Source organism: Monodelphis domestica, chromosome 1 (assembly GCF_027887165.1).
Source record: "Monodelphis domestica isolate mMonDom1 chromosome 1, mMonDom1.pri, whole genome shotgun sequence".
Classification (NCBI taxonomy): domain Eukaryota; kingdom Metazoa; phylum Chordata; class Mammalia; order Didelphimorphia; family Didelphidae; genus Monodelphis; species Monodelphis domestica.
The window spans coordinates 226,917,699-226,931,713 of record NC_077227.1 but is presented as its reverse complement, the minus strand read 5'-3'; the positions used below and the strand labels follow the sequence as shown (position 1 = coordinate 226,931,713).

Below are 14,015 nucleotides of genomic sequence, written 5' to 3'. Positions count from 1 at the left end.
ATTAGCATTTTGTCACAGTGACATAACCAAGGCAGCCCAGAACTGGTTAGAATAACTTTTACACATTTGGGTTGATCTTTTAGGGAACCTGAAAGCCAAGCCTGCTAAAAACAGCTCAGTTGACCAAAGAAGCAACTCACTTTCTATGAACGTTAAAAACACAACAAGTAAGCCTCAGAAAAGACATTACACAGGCTTTATCAATAGGATGCGAGAAGATACTCAACGAATTTTGGAGGTTAGAGTTTCAGGAAGGGATAGTGCCCTCTTTGATTCCACGGGCCCTTTCACGCTGTCTCTCAGGGAACGCACACTTTTCTGGCGATTCCTTGCAAAACGAGCTCTCTTGATCTTCCACAATGCTGCATCACTGAGGTTAGCAACATTGGTCCTTACAGCAGTGATCGCTTTGCAAATAGAATTAAAAAGTTATCATTTTCCTCAGTCTGTGCCATTGTGTAAAAGAATCTTCACGCAAGATCAATGTATATATGTTGTGTGATTACTTGAAAAAAAAATTTATCATGTGGGATGCACATTTCTCTGATGAGCTGAGGTGAGGGGGTGGCATTCATGTCTGGCCTATGCATTTTATCTTTAGGCCATAAGACCAAAATATCAAATTTTTTTAATTCAGCAGGGAAATATAAATAAATGTACAAAAACATAAGCCGGTGCTCCCAAACGTGCATCAGATTATTATTCATGTAAATCACCCCAATAAATTATTTGTAAATATGTAACAATTGATTAATGGGATGATAGCACATCATATAAATTTGCCCATGCACAACTCATTAACTCAAAGGTCAAAATTTGGATCTAAGCACAATGAATAAACAATATGAAAGATGCAGGCACAAAATTAAATAACTTGGGGCACTAGAGGGCAAGAGTACCAGCAAATGAGTGAAGGTCATTTTTTAATGAGGGCACTAGGGTATCATTAGAACCAAGAAGACAAGAAAAACTTAACACCCCCTCCATAACAAGAGGTAAAACTACATGCAAAAGGACCTCTGCTCATTCTGGCCTGTTCAAAAATATGAATTGCAGCCCCCCTTAAGGTTTCATTTCTCTGCTATACTTACTTGTTGGAAAAGGAAACTCTTTGTTGCAATCCAAATGCAGCTGAGCCTCCAAGGAAAGGGTCTCAAATCTATTAACAAAAAATTCCCAGCTCAATGCAGGTATGTCTTGCTTTAGAAAATGTAGGAGTAAAAGCTTGCTAAGAATTGTGGGTCTATCTTTAACAACTGTATCAAACTGGAAGTCAAGGCATAGACATAGACCCTGTTGGAGAATAAAAGAAAAAATAACAGATATGAACATTTTTAGACAACATCCAGGTATAATAATATTTTATGGTTTACAAAATATTTTATCTTCCCTATACCTCATTTGTTCTTCATGAGGTAAGTGGTGCCAGTGTTATTCTCCCCATTTTGCAGATGGAGACAGCGGAGTTAGAGAAAAGAAGCGACTTGCCTATGATCACACAGCTAGCTCATAGCTAGGATTCAAACAAACTCCTGACTTCAAGTCTCATGCTCTTTCCACTACATTCAAATAACAGAAGGAGGAAGGATCTTACAATCATGTATTTCAAACAGGATTCAGTGAAACTAAGTGAAGTCCTTGAAGTCACATGGTGAGTTGCTGGCAGGGCCAGGCCTTGAACCCAGAGCTCCCAATTCTCAAGTCCAGAGCTTATTCCACTATGTCAGCTACTCTCCAAAGAAGGCAGCTTTCTTATTCTCAGGCATGAATCTTCTGATTAAATGAAAATGAGGTTTCAAATTGAAAATAATTTTCCAAAATTTTATAAGGAAATAATTCAGGTAAGAAACTTGTCCAAATCTAATTTGGGCTCTGATTCTGATAAAGTATGTACTGAGTGTGTGGCATTGATGTTGCTTTACAAGGAGAGGTCATTTTACTTCTGAGTTGCTCTCTCCATAGATATTACATACCTACATCAATTATGTTCAATATTTGAATCACAGAAATTTGAATAAAAGTAAATTACTACAAATTTTACATCCCACTCAGTAGATTAATTTATTAATCAATTAATTCTCCAACCAATTAATCCTGTTTAATTTTCTAGTCTTTAATTCACCATAACAACAATAATATTAATACAAGCTCACATTTCCATGAGTCTTACAAAAACTCTGTGAAATAGGATGCTGTTATTATCCTCATTTTGCAGTTGAGGAAAGTTAGGCAGATAGAGGTTCAGTGACTTGCACAGGGTCACAGCTAGAAATATATGGGGAAAAACTGAAGCTCAGGTCTTCCTGGCCCCAACTTCAGCACTCTATCCACTATGCCACCTGGCTACCATCAGAACAATACACTTCCAAAGGAAGATTTTGGTAATAACAATTTTTTCTATAATCCTATAACAAAGTGCTTTCCTCAAAAAAGATAAAGAAGGTGAAGCTCAGAAAGGTTAAGTGACTTGCTCACAGTCACCCAGCTAGTAAATATCAGAGATAGGATTCAAACCCACTCCCTTCATTTCAAATTCTGTCCCCTTTTTACTATGCCAAAGGTTCCACTCATTCTCCTTGGCTGGTCTTTTATATAACTAACTTGAAATAGTCTGAGTTCCATTAAGAAAAGAGCTTCAAATGATTCTTCATCCTTTAAAAATAAAGCAAATCTATTCCTAGAAACTTTGTCTAGTCAACTGATTACAGAATTTCTCAAGCCTGCCACCAACTTGGCAAATTTGGCCCAATTCCTCCCTCTACAGTCTGATGGACTTTACTAGCACTCTGGGGGCGATGGAGGTAAATAAGCCCCCCCCCCAGTTCTACTTCTACTCCTATTCCTTCAAGACAGAAAAGGCAGATCTTCCTGACTCCCATATGGACCCCATTTTTATGGCAGATTGACCTCAGACCAACAGCTTGGAGAACTTAGATGGATTTTTTTCCTCTATAACATACAAAATAGGAATATAACAATGTCAATATTCTGAGTCAACACTTTCAGTCCTATCCAGAAGAAGAGAATACAGTATCGAATACAAAGGCATATTAAAAACAAGGTGTGCTCAATTTTCCCCTACAGATTCCCTTATAATATCTCCTCTGGTCAAAGAGCTCCAGCACCATGTGTGCAATGAAAAATTGCTTCTTTCTTCTAATAAGATTTTTTTAGACAACTCCCAGACAATTTCAGTCCATCAAAATCCTTTTCCATATTAAACCAGAGTAATATTTCTAAGGGTATCATGTTCCCCTAAAAAATGGGAGATTCCTTCTCTCATAGTTTCCACATACATTATCATTACCATCTTCTTTTTTTATTCCTACAAATAACAGTAATATTTCATCCTTTACAATTTCCATTTTAAACTCAAGAAGTTCTGATTCTACTTCTAGTGTCATCAATAATATATGTATATGTGTATGAGTGTGTGTAGAGTGCTTTATGTATGTGTGGATATGTGTGTGTGTGTGTGTATATATATACATATATATGTATAATGTGATATATTTAAAGATATACATGTATATGTACATAGAGCTAGGAGATTAAATGACTTGCCCAGATTCACACATCTATTAAGTGTGGGAAGTAGGATTCAACCTCAGATATCAAGTTCACCCAATTTATTTAACAAATTTCAAATTCTCCTAGCTCTAATATGTAGTCCACATCTCTCCATTTTGTCCACAAAGAAAGCCTGAAAGACCTCTGAAATCAAGGTAAAATATACATTCCATTATAATATTTAGGTACCCTAAGTTATTGAATCGGAATCATAGACTCACAAAATTATAAGGAACCTCAAAATTATAAAGAACCTCAGAAGCCATGAATTCCAATTTTTTCCATACAGAAATCTCTACAACAGTGTTATCTAACTCAAATAGAAACATGAACCATTAAACCATATGTAAGGATCTCTATGGGCCACATATTGAATTAGAAAATCACATATTAACATTGTTTATATTTTATTGTATTTTTATTTATTTTGTTAAATATTTTCCAATTTAATCTGGTTTAGGTCACACTCATACAGGCTATATGTAGCTGGTGGCTACCCAAAGACCCAAAGAGAACAAAGATTTCTAATAAAGGGATACATATTGTCTTACAAGGTAAATAATGCCATCTTCAGACAACTCTAATTATTAGAAAAAATATCCTTATATAATAACTCACATTCATAGGTCACTTTAACCTTTGCAAAGCACTTTACAAGTGCTATCTCCTCTGATAATCACAACTACTAGGTGAGGTGGATTCTGTTATCTCCATTTTACAGATAAAGAAACAATCTCATTCAGGCTAAGACTTTCTCAGGTAAAATACCTAGTCAAATCTGAGGTTGGATTTGAGACCTGCCTACTAAGTCCATAAATGGAGGCTATCTCTTTCTCTCTCTCTCTCTCTCTCTCTCTCTCTCTCTCTCTCTCTCTCTCTCTCTCTCTCTCTCATTTTTTCACCCAATGCTCTCAGTTTTGATCTCTGGAGCAAAGGAAAAGAAGCCAAATCTTCCTTCCACAATTATAATTCTCTGAATACTTGAAAATAAGCTACTACATTTCCCTAAATCTTCTCTTCTCCAATATAAAATGACTCTAATTTTCAACCAGGCAACAAGTGGCTTGGTTTCCAGTTCCCTCATCATCCTAGTCACCCTCCTCTGGACAAGTTATGGATTATTAATATCAACCCAAAAGTGAGGCATAAGAACTAAACAGGGAACTCCAAATGGGATCTCTTCAGGGCCCAGAAGAGCAGAGTTATTATGTGTCACTAGTATAGACCATAGCACTATTGACATATTGAGCTTGGATATCATGAGAAAACCTGAATGATTTTGTATGATCTGTGATCTATCAATTTCCCCCTTTTTATAATTATGATAATGATTTTTTTACCCAAGCATAAGACTTTATGTTTATAATTAAATACCAAATACCAATTTTCTTTGAACCATCATTCTATCTTCTCTAGATCTTAAAATATCCTGGCACTTTTATTTACCTTATTTATTCTTCATAACTTCTCTTATCTGATAAGCTAGTAAGCATAACATCTATATTTCATCCAAATCACTGATTTTTCTTCTTAAGATGAATAGCACAGTGCCAAAGACAAATCTTTGGAAGACTTCATTAGAGAATTCTTGCCAAATTGATATTGGCCTGTCACTGTTTACTTTTGGGCTCCAGTTGTTCAAATAGTTTCAAATTTTCCCAGCTCTAATATCATTTAGTCCACATCTCTCCATTTTGTCCACAAAGATAGCCTGATATAGACTTTATCAAATACTTCTCTTAAATCTGGGTAAACTATTTCTTATCTGACTAGTTAGTATTGTAATATTATCAAGAAAAAGAAATAACCTTAGCTCTTTGTATCAGGACATTGACTGGTTCTTAAAGAAGCCATTTTAGTGATCACTAAATTTTGAAGGTCCACTGACTATACTGATGAAATTTCCAGGACATGAGATCGCTCTTAGTAGCCTACAATTTTGTAGGTACCACTTCTTTCCACCTTTTCCAATTTTACTCCTATCCACCTTTTTCACTTTTCTTCTGGTGTTAAGTATAGTGGGAAAAAAATAGAGGAGGAATCCAAAAACGTGGGTCCTAACTCTACTAGCTATATGACTTTATGCAAATGGTTATCTCTTCAAGCCTTGGTTTCATCTTCTAAAACAAAGAAATTAGACTAGTCAGTGATGGTGAACCTTTTGGTGATGGAGTGCCAGGCTGTGCTCCCCGAACTCCCCCAGACCGAGTGCCATGCCCCTCCCCACCACCAAGTACCAGGTGACCCCATCCCCCACATAGGGGAGAGAGGAAGCACTCCCATTGGGCTGCTGGGCAAAGGTGAAGTGAGGGATGTGTTCAGCGAGGGTAGAGAGGGGGAGGGGAGTGGCCCAACTTTTCCACTCCTCTCCAGCTCTGTTACCTATAAGCTGCCCACCTTACCCACTGTGTGCTCCCACTGGGCTGCTGGACAGAGGGGCGGGTATGTGAAAAATGTCATCAGGCACAGTGGAGTAGGGAAGGAGAATAGCTCTGCCTGATTCCCTTTCCAGTAATGAACTCTAGGGAGAAAAGGGAGGTAGCCATATGCCCACAGACAGCTCTCTGTGTGCCATCTTTAGCACTCAAGCCAAAGATTCACCATCTCTGGACTAGATCATCTCTAAGATCTCTCACAGTTCTAACATTATGTCTTTTTAGCTATGGAATGGGTTATGATTTTTCCCAAAAATTTTTTTTTGTTCTTCTGGTATGAGGAAAAAGTTTTATAAACAGTATAGTGCAATTTAACTGTGAACAGCAAATATGAGTTATTTTCCTAAGTAAAATTAATTAGCATTTCCTTAGCATTTACTCTCTAAAAGTAATATTAATAAATATAGAAACAGATTGAGTGGTGCAAGGGAAAATCTGCCTAAGATGAAAGAAAAGCTAACAGGTTTAATGGTAAAATCCAGCTCTCAATGAGCTAAAACGTTTGGCCAACTCTAAGACAGAATGCAAAAGGGATAGATAATTGTGGATTCTTTATTTGACATCAAAAAATAACCTGAAAATAATAAGATAGAGGAGGCATGGCTATGTAACCATTTATCTGAAAAAGATACGGTTTTGTGGATTATATGCTTAATATGAGTTAATAGTATGACATGGTAGCTAAGAAAACTAATGTAATCTTAGGCTGCATCAAGAAAGGCACGGTATCCAAAATTCTGCCCTGATCAGATCAGATCTGGAATATGATGTTCAGTCCTGAGTGTCAGATTATAGAAGGAATACTGATAAGCTAGAAAACATCCAGAGATGGGTATATAGGATGATGAAAGTCCTAGAGAATATGACAGATGAAGATAGGTTGAAGGAACTGGGGACAGTAAGCCTGGAGAAGAGAAGACTTAAGAAGCACATGATAGCAGTCTTCAAGTATTTCAAAGGTTGACATGTGGAAAAGGGATTAGACTTGTCTTACTTGGCCTCAGAGAACATAACTCAAAGAAATTGTTAGTAGCTGGAGAGAGGTAAGCATAGACTCCATGGAAAGAAAGAAAATTTCCTAACAATTAAAGTCTCAGAAAATGAAATGGACAGTCTTGTGAGTTAATGTGATATCCCACACAAGGCAGTGAAGCAAAGTCTGGAAGACCATCAAAATGTTGGAGAAGATATTCTTGTTCAGGTATAGGTATCTGAAGGCCTCTAAGGTCTTGTCCAACTCTGAAATTCTCTGATTCTGTGAAAATCTGTCCCATATGATCAAGAGTGGAGAATCCGTGTGCCAATTAAGGTACCTGTAAAGCTGGCCTCTTTATGGTATCAAGCAAGAGCCCTGCTCTTGTAGCCACCGCAGGGTTGACATCCTCTACAGCTGTCAGAAAGCAGCAGAAGGCATGCGCCAAAGAGTACTTCAGCAGATGGTTTTTAGTCACTGAATGAATGTCCAGAAACCGGCACAGGACTGCCACTTTCTCCACTGCAATGTAAGGGGAACAGGACAAAGAGAATATTGGCATTGATTCAAATAGGATGAGAACTGCACACAGAGACCAGATATTACCCAAAGCAATCCCCAAACATTGGCTTTAAAAAAAAATGACAAAACTGTGTTTGCCTTTTTCTACTTTTCTAATTCAGTGTAGAATAAGAAATCACAGAGTAATGAGGATTTCTGGTTTTTTATTGTATTTTTGCTCTTTAGCTTAACTTCTGTGACCCAGATTCACAAAGAATTCCACATTTTTTTCAATAATTATCCTTTGCCCCTGAGACCTCATGTAACACTCCTCTGATAACTATGGTATAATTGAAAGAGGACTAACCCTGGATTTAAGAGAACTAGATTTGAGTCCTGCCTTGATCTTATGCTTTAAAATGAATATTATGCATGTTCTAATTACCTGACAGTGTGGATGTACAGAAAAAACTTTGTACATCTTAAGATAATATATAAATGTGAATTATTATTATTACATAATTGCTTTATAGTTCTTTGTTTACATGTCAGATCTCCTTATTAAACTATTAAGTTTTACAAGAGCAGAGAACAAATCTTAACAAAATACTTCTCACATACAAAACATAGTGTTCATACAGAGTATCACAAATATTTGTTTAATTGAATTGAACTGAATTCACTGAGATGTTTATAAAGGCAGCCTCTTCTGCCTTTTTAGTTGTTTTTTCCAGCTTCTGTATATTCAAAATATCTTCATAGCTTGATAAAACCAATTATGGGGAGAAAAAAACAAAATAAATATTTCTAAGAATTCGACAAATTTCACACTAATTCATGTAGTTGCTTGATAAAACAAAAGGTCCCTGCAAGGTACTCCCAACTTCATAAGGTCTGGAGCTTGAGGGAAGGCCAAATTCAAAACAACTAGAATATCAGGGAGAGTGAGGTAAAGGAGAAGGCTCTCACGAAGGTCGAGGAAGAAATGATCTCTTCCCTATGGAATCTGAGGAAGACAAAGGTCATATGAAAAAGGAAAGATCTAGGATGCTCAATGGAGGAGGTGATACTTTGGGCTTTGAAGGAAATAAGAAGCTGGAGTGCCCTGAAATGGGGCAGGGAGAGAAATGCAGAGGCTTACCAAAGGCATGGGAGAATATATGAACAAATTTTATTCAGAGCAAATTTTGGGCTCATGTCTACACTGAACCACAAAGTATAGCATGGCACAGCCAACATGTCAGTATACCTTTTCAGCCTTACAACACATCATTCTCCTTCCCACATTTTATAATACAAATTGGCCTCCTACTGTTCCTCATACATAATAGTCCATCTACAAGTGTCTGCACCTTTTCACAGCCTGTCCCCTCTCTAGAATGCATCTCTTCTACTCTCTACCCCCTGGGAACCCTAGCTTCCTTTAAATCTCGGATCAAAAGCCACCACTTACAGGAATTACTTTTCTGAGTCCCTGAATGGTTCATGTCTCATCCTATCAAATTATGTTGTATTTACTTAGTATAAAGTTTATATTTATTTATATGTGTGCAAGTTGTTTTCCCACAGTAGAATATAAATTCCTTGGATATTGAAACTTTTGAGTTTTTGTCACTGTAGCCTCAGTACCTGGAAGATAGCAAATAATAGTAAGTGCTTACTGATTGCTAATTGATTCTATTGGGACTGCATAGGTTATAGGATGCAGTTTCCTCAGTCAGAGTAGAATTAATAAGACTGTCCACCTTTTCAGATTGTAGGAAAGATAGCTCTTTTTAAATCTTAAAGAGCTATAGAAATATGGGCTGTTACTCTATTAGTAATAACCCATAGTTTTCTATTACTTTATGGTCACAGAACATTTTTACATATTTATCATCTGATCCCATATAAAATTTGAATAATATAATTCTTCTCAAATTAATCTCCATTCCTGGAGAACATTCTTGCCTTGCCCCCTTCCTGCCTTCCTACTTAAATCCAATCTCTCTTTCAAGAACTAGTGTTTCTATTGGAAAATCTTTCCTGATTACACCAATTCCAATCTTTTCTATTTTTTCTGAACTCCCATAGCAATTATTACTTATTTTGTTCTTATTTAAATTTTTCAACCTTACACTTCCAAAACAGACTGAAGGTAAGAATTAAGTGAGTTAATACAGATAAAAATATTTTATAACCATATCAAGCAATAATGACAATAAGTTCCTTCAGATATGAGATTTTCCTCTTATCTTTATAACCCATACTACCTTCAACAGTTCTAAAAAATCATTCCCCTGACTTTGTTAAATAAAATGTTGCTGGGGACCCACTGAACCTAAAGGTAAAAGGCATGGGTTTAATGCCTGATCCTGCTATTTATTATTTATGTTACCCTGGCACTCTGTCTCTATAATTCTCCAATTTCCTCTTGTGAAAAACTGGGATAATAATACCTTAAAAATATGGGTTATAGAGATCAAATGGGAAAATGTATATAAATTTCCCTTTATCTAGACCTCTTTTTCCATTATCATATTCCATCTTGTATCAGACTTAATTGTTTATATCCAATCTCTTATCTCTGTCTCATCCTTCCCTATTAGATTATAAGCCCCTTCAGGGTAGACTCATCTTTGTATTTACAGTACTTAGAAAGAGTCCTAGACATATATGTTTGATAAATGTTTGCTGAATTACAGTGAATTGAGCTGAATAAAACTAAATCAAACTGAATTTATGGTCACGGAAAATCTTATACTAGGTGCCTTGCAATGGAATAATGACGAGATAACATAACTATCAATCAGTGGAGAAACCAAATAAATCAATAAACAGTTGAAGATTCTTTGAAAATGAGGGAGAAGAGGACCAATAATAAACATAATGATTTGATTCTAATAAACTGTCTCACTGCTTGAAGTAGAAGCAGCAGATAACTTGTTCTTTTTGATGTCCTCTGCCCCCAGGATAAACCTCAAGATAGTAGAAAAGTACCTGCTTCAAACCTCATTTTCCAATCTTTGCTATTGAAGTTGCCATTTATGATTGTCCAGAAGATATCAGCACCATGAGGAAGTGACAGAGCATGAAGAAGGAGAGGAACAGCTAGTGAAGACAACTGGGAGAATTCAGATTTGATAACTCTCCAAAGGCTGGGAAAACAAAAGAAAACATACCCTTGTTACCAAAACTTTTCTCATAACTAATATTTACATAGTGCTTTAACATTTGCAAATGCACTTCACATGTTATCTCATTTGATCCTCACAACCTTGTGAGGTAGCACTTTATCTGTACCTCCCTTTTATACTTCCCTTTCTCTTTATCATAATTATTTGTGTTTTCCTCCTAACTCCACATCACAACTAGATTGCAATCTTCTTGAGAATAGGTTCTTTTTATCTCTTCCCTGTGCTGAGTATAGGGCTTGGGTACTTAGGAAATGTTTGTTAAGTGAATATGGGTATACCAAACTTCAAAAAAGTGCCATCACTTATACTAAATGTGGCCTATGCTTGGCATGTATTATTTTTAATTACACTCATGTTTCCAATCTTCTCTTCCATTTCTCCCCCAGGACCTTTATGTTCTAGTCAACCTGGACACATCCTTGACTTTATTCATTCTTTCTTCTGATACCAGAATGCTCTTCCCCAAGATTCCATCTGCTAACTTCCTACCCATCCCTCAAAGCCCAGCTTAAATTCCAATTCTACAAAGCATTCTCTTATTCCTGCAGGTCTCTCCTATAGCCTTTTGTTTTAAACAAGAGACAAAGTACATTGCAGAAAATATATCAATGACCTAAGTGATCTCCCCTAGGTAAGAATAGCCTCTCCAATCTCTCCTTTCCCCAGATTAATCTTCATTCTGGTCACATCTCACATTCCCATTTCATATTTTATATTCCAATAAAATCTGATGACCACCCCCATTTGCAACAGTGGATAGAGAACTAGATTTAAAGTCAGAAGAGTTGAGATCACATTCTAGATGTACCTATGATTGTAAGAAAATTGAGTAATCTTTCTGAGTCTTAAATTCCTCATCTCTAAAGTGAAAGGGTTAGTTTAAATATTCTCTAAGGTTCTACCTATTTCTAAATCATATGCAACCTATAAAACATCTGACGCATTTTGTCAACTATATGCATGTGTACACAATTCTCTAGAACTATAATGCTTTCCCCTAGTCTCCGCCTGTTGAAACCCTATCCATCTTTTAAAATCTAGCTCTGGTAGATGAAAAGTGAATGACCTCTTGTTGAATATGCTGTATAAAGGTCATTCTTGGTTAGATTCATGAGGTTAATATCAATTTGGAGTAAAAATAGGTACAGTCTTATCAGACTCAATGTATATTTGCATCAGAAAGGAAAATTTCCTTCACAATAATTTTTACCAAGAAATACAATCTTGAATCTTTGTCCTTGTGCAAATAAAGAGATCCAACACCTTGAATTCTCTATATATAATAGTGACTATGAGCCGTTTTATGCTAAGAAGATTAGCTTCTTAGGGTAACACTTAAGTTAACTATAAAGAATACACAATAAACTTGTTCATTGGTTCAAAATTATCCCAATGCTGAGTGATGGTTTTGGTTGGATTTGGATTCTATGATCTTAAGAACTACAAGGCTTTCTAGTTCTTAGGTTCTGTGATTAAATACTACCTGCTCCAAGAAGCTTTCCCTGACTCCCTTCAACCACCAGATCCTCCTCTCTTTTACAGAATCATAGAATTTGAGGTTTAAAAGGGACTTTATCAGCCAACTAGTCTACAACCCTTATATGAAAGTATTCTCTAATCTAAACACATTATTCTGCATCCTTCTTATATATTTATAACATCCTAATCTGTATTAAAGTGTTAAAAGCTCTTTGAGAAGGTATGGGTTTTATTTTTTCCTCTCTCTTAGCAACTAGTATAGTGATGGTGAATCTTTTAGAAACTGAGTGCTCAAACTGCAACCCTCATGCCACATGTGAGCTCCCCACCTTACCCCAGACAGGAGAGGGAGGAAACACTCTCATTGGGCAGAGGGGTGGGTGATGTGAGAAATGTCCTCAGGCACACATGGAGAGGGGGAAGAGAGCAGCCCCCTCTGGCACCCATGCCATGGGTTCTCCAACATGGGCCTAGTGCAGCATATTCCATAGAAGATCATAAGTTAAAAGTCAGCTTCTCTGACTTCAAATCCAGCACTCTATCATTGAAGACATTTAATAAACATTTTATGAACTAATGAACTACAACAATGTATGATGGACAGAAAATTTGGTTAATAGTTTACAGAGGCAGCCATTACCATTCCATCATCCTAATAATAATGTTCATATTATATTGTTAAGTTGATGCAAACACCTGTAAAGTCTATAGTACAATTACATTGTCCTCATTTTATAAAAGAGGAAACTGAGACTCATAAAGTTAAATGACTTGCCCAGGATGACAAATCCAGAATGTGTCTAAACCGGAACTTGATCTCAAATCTTCCAAGCCAGGACCAGTGTTTGCACTTGGCCTTTCCTCCACATTAATGTTCCAGTTTTAATACTGGGCTATTAGTCCTCCATGCTCATATGATGACCAAACTCTGCCTACTCAGGACTGCTCACATCTGCTGTTCTCCTCAGCTCTCAGCCCTATTCATACCAGCTCTTCTGCTATACCTTAGTTTCCATCGCTGTGTTTAATATGGGACATCTGTTCTTTTGTGAGCAAATTCCCCTGCATCATTACACTTTTCACACCAGGATTTCTACTGACCCACCTTGACTGAAATGTTACTTTGTACTTCCTGACATCTAGACTGTTGTTCCCACTAACCTAATTTATAAAGGCAAAAGGCATATTCCTTGATGTCCAATGCCACTTCCAAGCCATTGTTCAGTCACAATAATTATTCAATAAGCTTCTCTTTTCTAAGATCTATACACCCCTTCCCTTTTCTCATCACAATAAAACTATCCAAAAATCAAATTACTATTTTGGGAAGAGAGAAGTTTTAAGTTCAGTAGAGGTTTTTAACTACAACCCCTTGCTATGCACATTTCCTATGATCCATACACTTGACTCTTCCCCACCAAAAGTTACATTTCCTTTTATACACATATGACATGTATATGTATGTGTGCATGTATATGCAATCATAAGCACTTATTTATTTTCATGCTCTCTCTTCCATTAATATATAAATTCCTTCAGGTCAGGAGTTGTTTTTGTGATTTTAACTTTTTTTTAATACTCAGAGCTTAACATCATACTTGGTACTTCTAGGAAGAGTTCACTAAATGCTTGTCAATTAATTGATCTTCTAGAGCAATTTTCTTTTATCTCTTTTATGCCACTTATACTGTATCTTATTATAATTATTTGTAAACTTATCTCTTCTATTGAGCTGTTTTTAAAAATTAAACTTGAAATTAAAATTAAAAGTTGTTTTTTTTTTTAAAGATGGATGTGGAATAGTGGAAAGAACAATGGATTTCAAATCAAAAGGCCTAGCTTCCACTCCTGGCTCAGATGTTAACTAAGCAAGGCACTTAA

At 36.3% G+C, this 14,015-nt stretch overlaps 1 protein-coding gene across 28 annotated transcripts in view; it reads right to left on the bottom strand.

The window, feature by feature from the left end:
* Positions 1-14,015, bottom strand: part of UNC79 (unc-79 homolog, NALCN channel complex subunit) — a 338,162-nt gene that overhangs the window by 137,529 nt on the left and 186,618 nt on the right. For all 28 annotated transcript variants that reach the window (XM_056810500.1, XM_056810495.1, XM_056810498.1 and 25 more), the window contains 4 exons: positions 10,459-10,616; positions 7,319-7,500; positions 1,092-1,293; positions 228-407 (listed from right to left, as the gene is read on the bottom strand). In XM_056810500.1, coding sequence (XP_056666478.1) covers positions 228-407; positions 1,092-1,293; positions 7,319-7,500; positions 10,459-10,616 — 722 coding nt within the window. The remainder of the gene's footprint in view (positions 1-227; positions 408-1,091; positions 1,294-7,318; positions 7,501-10,458; positions 10,617-14,015) is intronic.